At 33.3% G+C, this 15,749-nt stretch overlaps 1 protein-coding gene across 3 annotated transcripts in view; it reads left to right on the forward strand.

Moving 5' to 3' along the window:
- The window catches only part of LOC109620779 (uncharacterized), a 33,645-nt gene extending 21,259 nt beyond the window's left edge, over nt 1-12,386 (forward strand). For all 3 annotated transcript variants that reach the window (XM_066065368.1, XM_066065363.1, XM_034464114.2), the window contains exon 2: nt 11,575-12,386. In XM_066065368.1, the coding sequence (XP_065921440.1) occupies nt 11,575-11,923 (349 nt within the window). In that variant the 3' untranslated portion in view covers nt 11,924-12,386. The remainder of the gene's footprint in view (nt 1-11,574) is intronic.
- Nucleotides 12,387-15,749: the final 3,363 nt, after the last annotated feature.

Below are 15,749 nucleotides of genomic sequence, written 5' to 3' on the forward strand. Positions count from 1 at the left end.
ACATAATTGCCTCTATAACGGATCAAAAATATTTCACAGTAAATATTTATCATTAAAAGTCTTTAGAGCCCCCTCAGCCCCTAATTTGAAGGGCCAGCCCCCCTTTTTTATGATGTCATAAGAATGTGTTTGTCAATTTCAACACATTTTGTTCAACAAGTGTTTGAAATTCTGTACCGTTCTGGAGATATCTGGAGAGGGTCGATTTAGGGGCCGACCCTGTAACTCCCTTTAAGGACCGCATCACACAGAAAATATGGTTGCATATTGTTAAGCTTAATTTTTTAGCATCTTATGTTCAAAATTGTTTTTCAAAATGTTCCTCCATTTAGAGATATAGAAGATCAAAGTTTTGGACTTCTGGCTCCTTAAAATCCATAATTACGTAATATAGGAGTAAATGATTGCCATGTATAGGTGAATAACGTTAGAATAAACATAATTGTTTTTATAAGGTATCACAAAAAATTTTACAGTAAAAAGTTATCATCAAAAGACTTTAGAGCCCCCTCAGCCCCTAATTTGAAGGGCCAGCCCCTTTTTCTTTATCTCAAATGAAAGCTATTGTCAATTTAAACACATTTTGTTCAACAAGTGTTTAGAAATTATGTACCGTTCTGGAGATACCTGGAGAGGGTCGTTTTAGGGGCCGACCCTGTAACTCCTTTCAGGGACCGCATACCAAAGAAATTATTGTTGCAGATTGATAAGCTTAATATTTTGAGCATGTTTTGTTCAATATTGCTTATCAAAATGTTTCTCTATTTAGAGATATTGAGCATCGAAGTTTTGGACTTCTGGCCCCTTAAAATCCCTAATTATGTAATATAGAAGTAAATAATTGTCATGTATAGGTGAATAACGTTAGAATAAACATAATTGTTTCTATGACGTATCACAAAATATTTTACAGTAAAACGTTATCATCAAAAGACTTTATAGCCTTATCGGCCCCTAATTTGAAGGGCCAGCCCCTTTTTCTTGATCTTAAATGAAAGTTCGTGTCAATTCAAACACATTTTGTTCAACAAGTGTTTAGAAATTCTGTACCGTTCTGGAGATATCTTGAGAGGGTCGTTTTAGGGGCCGACCCTGTAACTCCTTTCAGGGACCGCATACCAAAGAAATTATGGTTGCAGATTGATAAGCCCAATATTTTGAGCATCTTTTGTTCAATATTGCTTATCAAAATGTTTCTCCATTTAGAGATATTGAGCATCAAAGTTTTGGACTTCTGGCCCCTAAAAATCCCTAATTACGTAATATAGGAGTAAATGATTGCCATGTATGGGTGAATAACGTTAGAATAAACATAATTGCTTCTATAACGTATCACAAAATATTTCACATTAAAAAGTTATCATCAAAAGACTTTATAGCCTTATCGGCCCCTAATTTGAAGGGCCAGCCCCTTTTTCTTGATCTCAAATGAAAGCTCTTGTAAAAATAAATTTTAATTGCTTTACATGTCTTAGCAAAATATTTTCGAGAAAAGAGATAATTAAAGAAAACCAAGAAAAATCACTACATTTTTTATATCTCAATTTTCGGGTCCAGGCGAGCTTCGGTGCCTTTTGCGCCAAACATAAATGGCTCACTTTAGACAAAACTACAATCATTCGTCTACAATTCCTGAAAATTTGAATTTGATATCTGTTATCGTTTAGGAGGAGTTCGACGGACAAGCTGACCCTCTAAAAATCGCTAAAACGTCAATATCTCTGAATCGAAAATGACGTCATCAAAATAAAAAATTTCCAATAAGGTTCAGATCAATATCTATCAGATCTGAAAGTTTCATGAAAATCGGCCGAGCCATTTCCGAGAACTCGTGTGCACAAAATTTGTAAGAAAAAAAAACAAAAATAATAATAATAGGGAAGAAGAAACCGAAGAAAAACAATAAGGTCTTCCGTTGGAAACGGAAGACCTTAATAATAAAGAAAAAGAAACCGTAGAATAACAGAAGGGTTTTCCGTTGAAAACGGAAAACCCTAACAATAGAATAACAAGAGGGTCTTCCGTTGAAAACGGAAGACCCTAATTAAGGTCTTCCGTTTTCAACGGAAGACCTTGTACTGATTCTGTTGGAAATTCTTCATTAGGGTCTTCCGTTTCCGACGGAAGACCCTCTTGTTATTCTATTGTTTCTTTTCCTTATTATTATTTTATTTTTTATTTTTTTTTCTGACTTTTTTCGAACGCTATTTCTCGTGAACTACATGACCGATTTGCATGAAATTTACAGGACACATTGAGCATCAAATATACTTGATATTATAAAATTTCTGGCTGATGACGTCACTTCCGGTTTGAGATTTTGAGGATTTAGTGAATTTTTAAGGACCATTTTGTCCACGTAACTTCTCAAAAAGTAATTGCGATAGAAACGTGAAACTTTCAGGGATAGTAGATGAATGTCTGTAGATGATCCTATTCATTTGATATTTTGAAAAATGCGCAAGGCGGCGAAGCTCGCCCGAGCTCAAAAATAGGCACCAATTTTTTTCACGAAATTTTCGCACATTTTCGGCCCTAGCTATGTGTAAATATTTTGTTAAGACATGTAATGCAAAAGTTGTTCAGATTAACTAGGACATGCGTTTGATTTCAAGAAAAAGGGGCTGGCCCCTCAAATAAGGGGCAAAAATGGCTCTTAAGTCTTTTGGCAATAACTCTTTACTGAAAAATAATTTGTAATCAATTATAGAACCAAAAATGTTCATTGTATATCTGTTTATTTATACAGTACCATGCCTAAGTCATATGTTACGTAATTAGGGGTTTCAAGGGGCCAGAAGTTCAAAACTTTGATCTTTAGTTTCTAGAAAAGGAGAAATATTTTGATAAGCATTATAGAACAAAAAATGCTTAGAATGATGTTCTTAACAATATGCTACCTTAATAATTTTTGTTGGTGGCCCCAGTAAGGATTTTAAGGGTCGGCCCCTAAAACACATTTGTACAGATATCTTTAGAACGGTCAACAGTTTCTGATCACTTGTTGAGCAAAATGTCTTTATATTTACAAGACCTTTTATTTGATATCAAGGAATAAGGGCTGGCCCCTCAAATAAGGGGCCAAGAGGGCTCTAAAGTCTTTCTATAATAACTCTTTACTGAAAAATAATTTGTTATCAGTTATAGAACCAAAAATGTTAATTGAACATCTGTTTATCTATACGGTACCATACCTAAGACATATGATACGTAATTAGGGGTTTCAAGGGGCCAGAGGTCTAAAAAATTTCATTTTAATATCTAGAAAAGGAGAAATATTTTGAAAAGCCTTGTAGAAGAAAAGTTGCTCAAAAAAATGTTCTTAACGATATGGGATCTAAAAATATTTTTTTGGTGGCCCTGGTAAGGAGTTTAAGGGTCGGCCCCTGAAACACAGTTGTTTGGATATCTCTAGAACGGTTAGCAATTCGTGAATACTTGTGTAACGTTAACAAAATATGTTTATATTTTCAAGACCTTTCATTTGATATCAAGAAAAAGGGGCCAGCCCCTCAAATAAGGGGCTAAAAGGGCTACAAAGTCATTCATAATAACTTATTTTTAAGCGATAATAATTTATTAATCATAAAGCAAAAAATAAGAGCTTATTATTCGTAATTCAAAACTGAAATTCGTTGTAAAATTCGACGATGCAATACAAAGATATAGGGGTTTAAAAATTGATTTTTCCGGAAATTTTGATTCCACATTCTTGGTTAAGAAAATAGTTTTATGTTCAGAGTTAGATTAACTCGTACCTAAAATTATTCGATAATTGTTAAATCGTACTTTTACAGATTCGGATTTGTATTTGCTAAGTCGTTCTTGAAATCGATAAGGTTTGTTAATTCGTACTTGGTTTCATTCGGATTTTGTTAACTCATACCAAGAATAATTCGATTTTTTTGGTCTTAGTTTCTTATGTTTGTTGGTTTAAGAACCCCGCTTCTTACAGGAACTTCTAGCTTTACTTTCGACATTACCGGAAGACCCACTCGTTGCTTTGCAACGAGCTTTGCTCTAGTTCTTCTTCTTTTTCTTCTAGACGTTTCTTTAAACTGTAATATCTCGCTTGTTTGTCATTAGATTTTATTCAAATTTTCAGGGTTTATTGGAAATGACAATAGCCTACTATAGCACAAAATTTTTTTGAAATCGCTACTTCCGGTTTTGCGTTATTCCCCTTTGAATATATTTTTAGTGGGTCTCGTGTACCTGCAAAGGCTCTGAGTTGATCCGTAGCAAGTAGTTTTAATTTACAAATCTTTAATGTAGACATCTTGAACGTTGTCCTCCTAGTTTTACATGTTTGATTAACCCACGTATACTTCTTTAAAAATTACATCGAAATTTATGTTTCAAAAAATGTTAAATTTTGCTGATATCTTTGCTCAATAACTTTTTAGTTGTAACTTTTTTCTAGACACATATAGAACAAAAGTTGTGCAGAATATTAAGAGCTTTCATTTGATACCATAAAAGAGGGGCTAGCTCCTCACATGAGGGGTCTAGATCCCTTAAAAGTCTTTGCTTCATAACTCTAAAACGGTAAGTTTTTCGATGTGGGCGTCGCTGCAAAAATGATGTTTGTGACTTTATTGATCTCATAAAACTGTTTTTGTGTTCGGGTATTGCATAATATGAGGGAAAAAGTAATACGTGTTGACCAGTACTCGCGGCAATTTGGCCAAGTTAACGAAACTCTCCCTCGCTCGCGGCCGAGAAAATCGGTCACCATGGTCGCGGCTGGGCTACCTAGCGGTCAGCGGATATCTAATACACGAGAGTTGCGTCTCTCATATACGAGTTTATTTAGCCGCCAACTCAAGAATTGTTTTAGTTTTGATTACACATAAAAGTTTATGGACTAAACCATTCGGTGTCAATTAAGAAATTGTTCAGTTAATTAATAAAAGCAATGTCATTCTCAATCTAAAGCAATATTAGACATAGATCAATTGTGGGTTTTAAGTTTAAAATAAAGAACTTTTATTTGATAGAATATGGTCATTATACTGCAAACTTTTCAAATCGCCCTGGGTTCTGAGCTGTGCGTGTCTGTGCGTTGATCCTTTACGTAATCTATCCTTCGTCAACGGCCGAGGAGATCAGCCACGGCTGCACTACCTAGCGGTAAGCGGTTATCTAATACACAAGATTCGCACACCGCGACGCACACTTAGATGAATAAGAATGTGTTTGAGTTTATATAGCCGTAAATACAAGAACTGTTTTAATTTTATGTTATAAAAGTTTGTCCATCTTGTATTTATTTAATTAAACATTTGGGTGAAAATGAAAATTAATGAACTATATAACTCCAAATCGGAAACATTGTCAGACATAAATTAATGGTTGGTTTGTACATGTATATCTAAAAAATTTTAACAACCCCCCTCCCCCCCAATATTAAATGATGATTATCCCTCGCACATGGCCGGGGAGAGATAGCGCGAGTGGACAAGTGATCCGCAGTCGGCTCGTGTTCTTCTACATGTACCTTATTACGCGTTCATGTTTCATATTTTGCACGGACAGAACTATGCTTATTATGTCTTCAACTATTATATAGGATTAAGATGAAGAGATAAATTTATTTTACTTGTACAGCTGATTGAGCATTGATTTAATTATACTATAGCGTACAAAGTAGTTTAAAAATCAACTCAAATTATAATCAAAGTTCCATGTTACATGTTTGCGGTAGGTGCTAGCAGGATAAAAGTCCTGAATTGAGACATTTGATGATTATTTGAAAGAATATTCACATGAGTTTTAAACAACTGAAGATTAGAATCTATCGGTCACATATTAATCACTCTGTAGTTTTCCAATACATGGTTGTTCGTTTGAGTGTGGAAGCGAATTCATTGCTGCGTCCCCACCCCTTCCTCCCGCCCCGCTGACAAGTGCTCGCGTTGGATTTTTTTAAATTGGCGAAAAGATATCCAGATCTGTCGAAAATCATTTTTGGTGACTTCTTCGTATGTGTAACATTTTCTATTCAACGTGTTTTACTTTCCCACCCGTTTTGTTTATTCGGTCAGTCTGTGTTTATTCAATCGCCACGTGCGACCGAAAATCTTGTGTCGCTTTAGCGCACACAACTCAGAACATATGTAATTGAGCAACAGTTGGAAGGTGCTTTTATTAACAATAAGACTATTATTCGAAGTCAATCATCTTTACATTAAAGATGTGAAATCGTAACCTGAGAGTTAATAAATTAACCTTTTGAACACGCTATACTTCTATAGTTATGAACAGAATAATTCATAATATATTATAATTGAAAGTTGGAAGTCAAAGGAAATTTTGTTCTTTAGAAATACGATTACATTATGCAATGCAGTCGATCGCCATAGAAATCATCAAAGTACTGCAAGTGTCGACAGATTTCTTATTTCTTTGAAAGACCATAATTGTTCACTTGACTTGCAGACTATAATATAGCGACATATCTGCCTCCAAAAAGTATATGCGCTTCTCAAAGTTACACTTAAGTGCGTTATTGGGGATTTTATTTATTGCTAATTGTATGAAAACTGATAAAAAAAAAATTAATTGAAGTTGTGTATTATGAGGTTGTAATGCAACTTAATTTACTTACAAGGTTAGCTACAGCCAGTGGAATAATAATTTTAGGTGAACAATGAATACCGAATATATTAAAATACAAGATAAATAGTTTCAAGAACTATAATACTATGCATGTGTATATGAAGGTTGCACCCTCATTTGTATGGCTGTAGGTGAGGAGGTAAAGGTGTATCGATATACATACAATGTATGACTGCACATACGGATTCCGGACCGTGGCTACAGACGATACACATAATAGTTTTTTAATACATCAATGCGCAGTTTGATCTAGAAACTGACCAGTTTCATAACTTCTTCGAATTTCTCTAACACGGACTGTCTAATTCCTTCCCAGAATTCCAATTTACGCAAGTGCAATTGAAGTTTTTTCTTTTCAATTTTACAAATCAACCCACTGACATAAAAATAAGGATTTTGCATATTATTACATCATCGAGAGAGGTACTATTCATTCTGTAAATAAGGTTATTTAATTACATTACGTTACATAGCGGTGTCTCTATGAAACAGCACCATCTGGTGTAAAATTTAGATGCTCGCTTTTGCATAAATTCTCCCGCTCATCTTTTGTTTTAGCTGATCATATATTATTTTGAATGTCCAAGTCTACTCGTATCATTAAATAATATCAGACGACACACATTTCCCTATAGAAAAGTTCAGAGATGCCATCAATTTTGACTAATTACTAAATTTTGTCCGCACGTAATAAATCTTAACTTGCATATAGTCTTCAAAAATTTAGAAAGATTTAAATAAAGAAGAAGAGAAAAGGTTACGTGTTTTGTAGGCGTGTTCGGTTTTAAAAAAAATACAATTCCTGACATGAATCATGAGTACATACAGTTTATAACAATGCTTGCTACCCTTTGAAATTTAACTCGCCATTTAACATGATGTCTCATTTTTTAAAGAATTTCTGAAATGATTACACAAACTGTGTTCGACAAATAGTTTTCATACAAGATTTTTTTACTTTCTTTTCAAAACATGTTTTATATACAGGCTTTCAATCACAACACGTTTTTATAACAAAAGCAGAACTGAAAGTTTCGTCATTATAGTCGTTTTACACCATATCACATATATTTTCAACTCGCAGCAACAACGGAAGACCTACTCGTGGCTTTGCCACGAGCTCTGCTCTAGTTATTATTTTTCTTCTTCTTTTTCTTCTAGACGTTTCTTTAAACTGTAATATCTCGCTTGTTTGTCATTAGATTTTATTCAAATTTTCAGGATTTATTGTAAATGACAATAGCTTACTATAGCAAAAAATATGGTGAAATCGCTAATTCCGGTTATGAGTTATTCCCCTTTGAATATTTTTTTAGTGGGTCTCGTGTACCTGCAAAGGCTCCGAGTTGATCCGTAGCAAGTAGTTTTAATTTACAAATCTTTAATGTAGACATCTTGAAAGTTGTCCTCCTAGTTTTATATGTTTGATTAACACACGTATACTGCTTAAAAATTTACATCGGAATTTATGTTTAAAAAAATGTTAAATTTTGCCTGTATCTTTGCTCAATAACTTTTTAGTTGTAAATTTTTTCTAGACACATATAGAATAAAAGTTGTGCAGAATATTAAGAGCTTTCATTTGATACTTTAAAAAAGGGGCTAGCCCCTAAAATGAGGGGTCTAGATCCCTTAAAAGTCTTTGCTTCATAACTCTTAAACGGTAAATTTTTCGATATGGGCGTCGCTGCAAAAAATGTTGTTTGTGACTTTATTGATCTCATAAAACTGTTTTTGTGTTCGTGTATTGCATAATATGAGGGTAAAAAGTAATACGTGTTGACCAGTACTCGCGGCAATTTGGCCAAGTTAACGAAACTCTCCCTCGCCCGCGGCCGAGAAAATCGGTCACCGTGGTCGCGGCTGGGCTACCTAGCGGTGAGCGGTTATCTAATACACGAGAGTTGCGTCTCTCATAAATGAGTTTATTTAGACGCGAACTCAAAAATTGTTTTAGTTTTGATTACACATAAAAGTTTATGGACTAAAACGTTTGGTGTCAATTAAGAAATCGTTCAGTTGATTAATAAAAGCAATGTCATTCTCAATCTAAAGCAATATCAGACATAGATCAATTGTGGGTTTTCAGTTTAAAATAAAGAATTTCTATTTGATAGAATATGGTCATTATACTGCAAACTTTTCAAATCTTCCTGGGTTCTGAGCTGTGCTTGTCTGTGCGTTGTAACTTTACGTAATCTATCTTTCGTCCACGGCCGAGAAGATCAGCCACGGCTGCACTACTAGCGGTAAGCGATTATCTAATACACAGGATTCGCACACCGCGACGCACACTTAGATGAAGATGAATGTGTTTGAGTTTATATAGCCGTAAATACAAGAAATGTTTTAATTTTATATTATAAAAGTTTGTCCATCTTGTATATATTTAATTAAACAATTGAGTGTAACTGAATATTAATGAAAGATATTACTCCAAATCGGAAACATAGTCAGACATAAATTAATGGTTGGTTTGTATATCTAATAAAATTTACCCCCCCCCCCCCCAAATATGAAATGATGATCATCCCTCGCACATGGCCGAGGAGATCCAGCACGATCCAGTTCTTCTACATGTACCTTATCACGCGTTCATGTTTCATATTTTGCACGGACAGAACTCTATTTTATTACGTTTTCAACTATTATATAGATTTATGACGAAAATAAATGAATTTATTTTACTTGTACAGTTGATTAAGCATTGATTTAATTAAAGAATAGCGTACAAGGTAGTTTAAAAATCAAATCAAATTATAATCAAAGTTTCATGTTACATGTTTGCGGTAGGTGCTAGCACGATAAAAGAATGTCCTGAATTGAGGCATTTGATGATTATTTAAAAGAATATTATAGATTAGATTCTATCAGTCACATATTAATCACTCTGTAGATTTTCTACATGGTTGTTCGTTTCAGTGTGGAAGCGAACTTAGTGCTGCGTTCTCCCCTCCTCCCGCCCCTCTGTGCTCGCGCTGGATTTTTTTTTAAATTGGCGAAAAGATATCCAGCTCTGTCGAAAATAATTGTTGGTGACTTCTTGTTATGTGTAACATTTTCTCCTCAACGTGTTTAATTTTCCCACCCGTGTGTTTATTCGGTCAGTCTGTGTTAATTCAATCGCCACGTGCGACCGAAGATCTTGTGTCGCTTCAGCGCACACAACTCAGAACATATGTAATTGAGTAACAGTTGGAAGGGTGCTTTTATAAACAATAAGACTATTATTCGAAGTCAATCATCTTCACATTAAAGATGTGAAATCGTAACCTAAGAATGTGGCTAATAAATTAACATGTTGAACACGCTAAACTTTTATAGTTATGAACATAATAATTCATAATATATTATAATTAAAAGTTTGAAGACAAAGAAAATTTTGTTCTTCGGAAATACGACTACATTAAGCAATGCAGTCGATCACCATAGAAATCATCAAAGTACTGCAACTGTCGACGGATTTCTTATTTCTTTGAAAGACCATGATAATTCACTTGACTTGCAGACTATAATATAGCGACATATCTGCCTCCCAAAAATATATGCGCTTCTCAAAGTTACACTAAGTGAGATAGATGTGCGTTATTGGGAATTTTATTTATTGCTAACTGTATGGAAATTGATTTAAAAAAAATAAATAATTGAAGTTGTGTATTATGAGGTTGTAATGCAACTTAATTTACTTACAAGGTTAGCTACAGCCAGTGGAATATATGTGGCTTTTATGTGAACAATGAATACCCAATATATTAAAATACAAGATAAATAGTTTCCAGAACTATAATACAAATATGCTTGTGTATATGAAGGTTGCACCCTCATTTGTATGGCTGTAGGTGAGGAGGTATACTATTAGGTGTATCGATATACATACAATGTATGACTGCACATACGGATTCCGGACCATGGCTACAGACGATACCAATGATAGACTTTTAATACATCGATGCACAGTTTGATATAGAAAGTGACCAGTTTCATAACTTCTTCGAATTTCTCTAACACGGACTGTCTAATTCCTTCCCAGAATTCCAATTTACGCAAGCGCAATTGAAGTTTTTTTTTTAAATTTAATTAGTCAACCCACTGACATAAAAATAAGGATTTTGCATATCATTAAATCGTCGTGAGAAGTAATATTCGTTTCTGTAAATAAGGTTATTTAATTCACATTACATAGCGGTGTCCCTATGAAACAGCACCATCTGGTGTAAAATTTAGATGCTCGCTTTTGCATAAATTCTCCCGCTCATCTTTTTTTAGCTGATTATATATTATTTTGAATGTCCAACTCTACTCGTATCATTAAATAATATCAGACGACACACATTTCCCTGTAGAAAATCTCAAAGATGTCATCAATTTTGACAAATTACTAAATTTTGTCAGCACGTAACAATTTTAAATTTGCAAATAGTCTTCAAAAATTTAGAAAGATTTAAATAAACAAGTTATCTTAGAGAAAAGGTTACGTGTTTTGTAGGCGGGTTAGGTTTAAAAAAAAAAACTACAATTCCTGACATGAATCATGAGTACATACTTTTTATAACAATGCTTGCTACCCTTTGAAAATTTAACTCGCCATTAAACTTTTCACTTTTTATAGAATTTTTGAAACGATTACACAGATTGTGTTCGACAAAAAGTTTTCCAAAAACTTTTTCTTCCTGTCTTGTTCAAAACACATTTTATATACAGGTTTTCAATCACGACACGTTTTTATAACAAAAGCGGAACTGAAAGTTTAGTCGTTATAATAGTTTGACACCATATCACATATATTTTTAACCCGCGCGCAACAACGGAAGACCTACTGGTGGCTTTGCCACGAGCTCTGCTCTAGTTTTATTTATGTTTTTGCATAATTAAAAAAAAAGTTCGTTTTGCCCTTTAGAAACAACATAAGTTGATGAGATGATATATTGTAATAATCTGTTTAATCTTTTCTAGGAACCCTGCACATCTTGAAACCCAGAAAGAGGGCATTGTCGTACAACAATGCTTCTGTCCGGAAAATCTCAATGCTTGTCTCTGTCAAAAGGAAATAAATGGTGGATTTACAAACATTGCAAGTCGTGGTTTCCTTCATGACACGAACGAGTTCAATGCAGAAAACGACAGGGGTTCGAAGGATGGAGACAGAACCAAAAAAGATACGAGTGTCTTGTCCCCCGCCGAACAGTTTATACTCAACCTGCCGTTAGACAACGTGATAAGAATAATGTATATTAATCTGCCTGAGAGATCAAGAAAGAAGTTTGCGAATGATGAATACAACAGGCTTTATCAGAGAGACTAGATTATCAGGAACTTGATTCAAATGATAATCAAACGGAGCAAAATCTAAAAAAAAAACCCAATAATTGAATAAAAAGCAGAAGTTTGTTTTTTCTAATTATATTTGTTCATTTTGGTGGATATTTCATGATCAATTGTACACATTAACAATATATATGTATATTTTTTTTTAAATCAAAATTTTTTTTCCAGATATCGTTTTGAACGCCTGCTCTACAAATAGTCAAAAATAAAAGTATATGCTTCTTAATACTTTTCTTACAGTTTATTTTATTTAATTTTATTTATTTCGATTGTAGACCGACATTTGAAATGCATTTTTATAAATAATTTATGCGTAAACAAAATAACATGATTTTAGCATTTTGTCCAAAATTCAACTGATATATTAATAAAATTCTAGAGTTGGTGCTGCCAACAGTGAAAATTGGTTTTAAGAAATATTAAATGGGTAATATAATTTGCTTACAGTTTTAGGGTTATTTTTCAAGAAAAAGCTAAACATATTCCATTTTATAGGACATATTTTCCCACATTTACGCCGATCATTGGACGTTAAAGGTAATACACCATGTGTACGTCATTACATTACTCCCTACAAACCTCGTGGACTCAGAATCTGAGTTCATGCAAACAACATAGTCATATACTATAATCTATTTCGAATAAAAATTCATACTCTTTATTGTTTTGTTTTGAAAAAACACGAACGAAACCTTTTTTTTTATAAATCAGATCTAACACTGAATTTTATCAAGTATGGATTGTTAAGTCATTCCATGAAATTCTAATCTTCATTAAACCATTAAACTTGACATGTAGCGTAATACAACACTTAGATTTCTTATACGAAACTGCAAAATTGAAACCAAATCACCAGTGTTACGGATAGAGATTGGACTCTACGAGTCATTGTCGATAGCATTGAAAATATGTATTATCATTACTTGAAAACCACAGAAGTTTTACACAGTCTTTGTGTTCTTTCTATTGCATTAGTAGAAGATCAATACATTGTTATGTGCATGATTAGAATATTTCAATTAAATGAACAATTTTACACCTCGAAATATTGAACTTGTACATTGATTGTAAAATACATCTGTTCTTCATGGGGTAATTTTTTCACAAAAGTAATTAAATCATTACAGGGCTATGTATTAAAAATAAAAATTACTGCTTTTTTTAAAAAACACACAAACTAATTCATTTCATTTTTAATTTTCGGGAAGAAAATTATCAATAACATATTTTTAAGATGAGTTTGATCGAGTGACATGCTGGTATATATGTTCTGAAAGTTTTAGGGATGAAATAAGCTATATGACTCCAAAATTATTTAAGCTTTTCAAATGCAAAAGAAACAAACCTAAAATTCCTAACAGAAAAATAAATTTTTATTCTAATAATAAAATCTAACTTTGAAAAACAACAACCAAACATTTGTCCATATAAGTCTAATAGTTTTTGCTATTCTTTCCTGACAAAATGTCTATAAAATCAGATTACTAATAGAAATGAAAAAAAAAAACCTGTAAAATGTTCCTTACATTAAACTTGATTTCAACAAGAGGCCCATGGGCCATATCGCTCAACTGAGCAACAAAAGACAAAATGAAACTAGCTTTATGGAGTCATTTACAAAATATTTAAACAATGTAGTATAACAAATCCGGTATCAAAAAATACATATTCTTATGTCATTCATTGAACCACTATGTAACAGGATGATTTAACAGTCATAGCACACATTGCTGTTCTCGAGAAGATCTTAAACAACTGTTTATATATCGATTATAAACCTACATCAAACTTTAAAATCCTTTGTGAGGCCAAAGAGGTGTTAAGGGGCCAGAGTCTAAACAATTAAAAAGAATCAACAATATGGGAAAATGTTTGCTTATAAATAAAATCATTTATAAGAACATTTGAGGTTTTGTGAATAATCTAAATGTTTTCCTTTGTAAAATTGATATCCCAAGCCCAACCTATGTGGCCCAACCCTACTCCTGAAGATAATGATTTTGACAAAGTCTAATCGACACTTATTTGAACTGAATAAATATACAGCCTTCCTAGGCAAATTGTATTTCAGAAGATGATGTCTATATTGCTATGTAAAAATCGGACCCCATATTGTGGTCCCACCTTACCCCTGGGAATAATGATTTGAACAAACTTAAATCACCCCTATTTGAGGATGCTTCTAAACGATGTACAGCTTTTCTTGCCATTTGGTTTTTGAGAAGAAGATTATTTTAAAAGATACCAACATTTTAAATAATTCTTTATAATCTCCGTTTGGACGAAGGTGTGCCCCTTATGTGAATTTGAATTCCGGTCATCTAAGGATGCTTTGTGCAAAGTTTGGTTGATATCGATCAAGTGGTTCTGGAGGAGAAGTCGAAAAAGTAAAAAGTTTACAGACGGATGGACAGACTGACAGACAGCCAGACGGAATCCGTACAAAATGTGATTAGAAAAGCTCTTTTGAGCTTTCAGCTCAGGTGTTGACATACGTAAGACAGAAAACAGATGTTGAGAAGAAGATGCAAACTTATAAAGTCATATTAGCTAGACATTGTGTCAAACAACATTATTACTGAGGCCTGTTTGTTATTGTTAGTAATTCAGTCATACCCTATTAAAACTTTGCTTAATCATACTTCTGTCTCTACGTAATCTTCAAATATTCTATGGCCAAAGAATTTTACAGGGGTCACCCGTCAGCAAATATCAAGATACTTGCATAAAAGTAATGACATATAAATGTATTATTACATTTAAGATTTCGAGAAAATACAATTCATATTCTATGTAAAAATTCAACTCCGGCTTCATTGTGACCTCATCCACCCCCCAAGATCATAAATTAATCGACCTTGAATTTAGATAACCTAAAGTTTTTTTACAAACAAGTTAAGGTTTTTAGGTCGATTTGATTTCGAGCAGCAGATTTTTAAAATATTTTCTCTAAATAATAATCTGTAAAAATGCAATCCCCTACCGATCATGGTACCCCACCCTAGCTCCGGGAATCATAATTTAAACAAACGTGAATTTACACTACCTAAGTTGCTTCCACGCAATTAACAGCTTTCTGGCTGATTGTTTTTTTAAAAAAAAAGATTTTCTAAAAATACCAACCAAGAAAAAGAGAATTTTTTACAGTGCCGTTTTTATGTAGAAAATATCAACAATTTTTTTTCCCATTATATTTAAGCACTGATCTATTTCTGATTTATATGCACGCTTATATTTACCAAAATTAGCATACAGTTTAAACAATTGAAGATTTTTAAATGCCCATAGATAATCTAAATCCGGAAAAATCGTACCTAACCTACTTGAATTGTGCCTATTTGAATCAGAGGGAGGAGAAATTTTAATCAACATAATTTTGTTGGTGGATCAGTTGGCGCATTTGCTGAATTATACTTTTATGCATTATTTTACGTCTAGAAAAAATCGAATAAAACTTTGAAGTTGCATATTACCACAGTGATCAAACAAACATTCTTGACCATACAAAGTCGATGGTAAGCGGTTAAAAACGTGTCAATGTTTTACAGGGTGCACATTTGACAAGACTACCTGGATAGAACCCATATGACTGTTTTAAATAATTCATTCCATAAATGGGTACAAACATGGGTCACTCAGGGTCACTTGCTATATTAATTATTCTATCTGGCTACAACACGAAATTGAAGCCGAGTACAGTTATAAATAAATATTTGTTAACCAACAATTTTTCGTGGATTTCTTGTTCAATAACTTAGATATCAAATGTTCTTTGATGTGCTGTTCAGAAACAAATTATATGA

Source organism: Magallana gigas, chromosome 1, assembly GCF_963853765.1.
Source record: "Magallana gigas chromosome 1, xbMagGiga1.1, whole genome shotgun sequence".
NCBI lineage: Eukaryota > Metazoa > Mollusca > Bivalvia > Ostreida > Ostreidae > Magallana > Magallana gigas.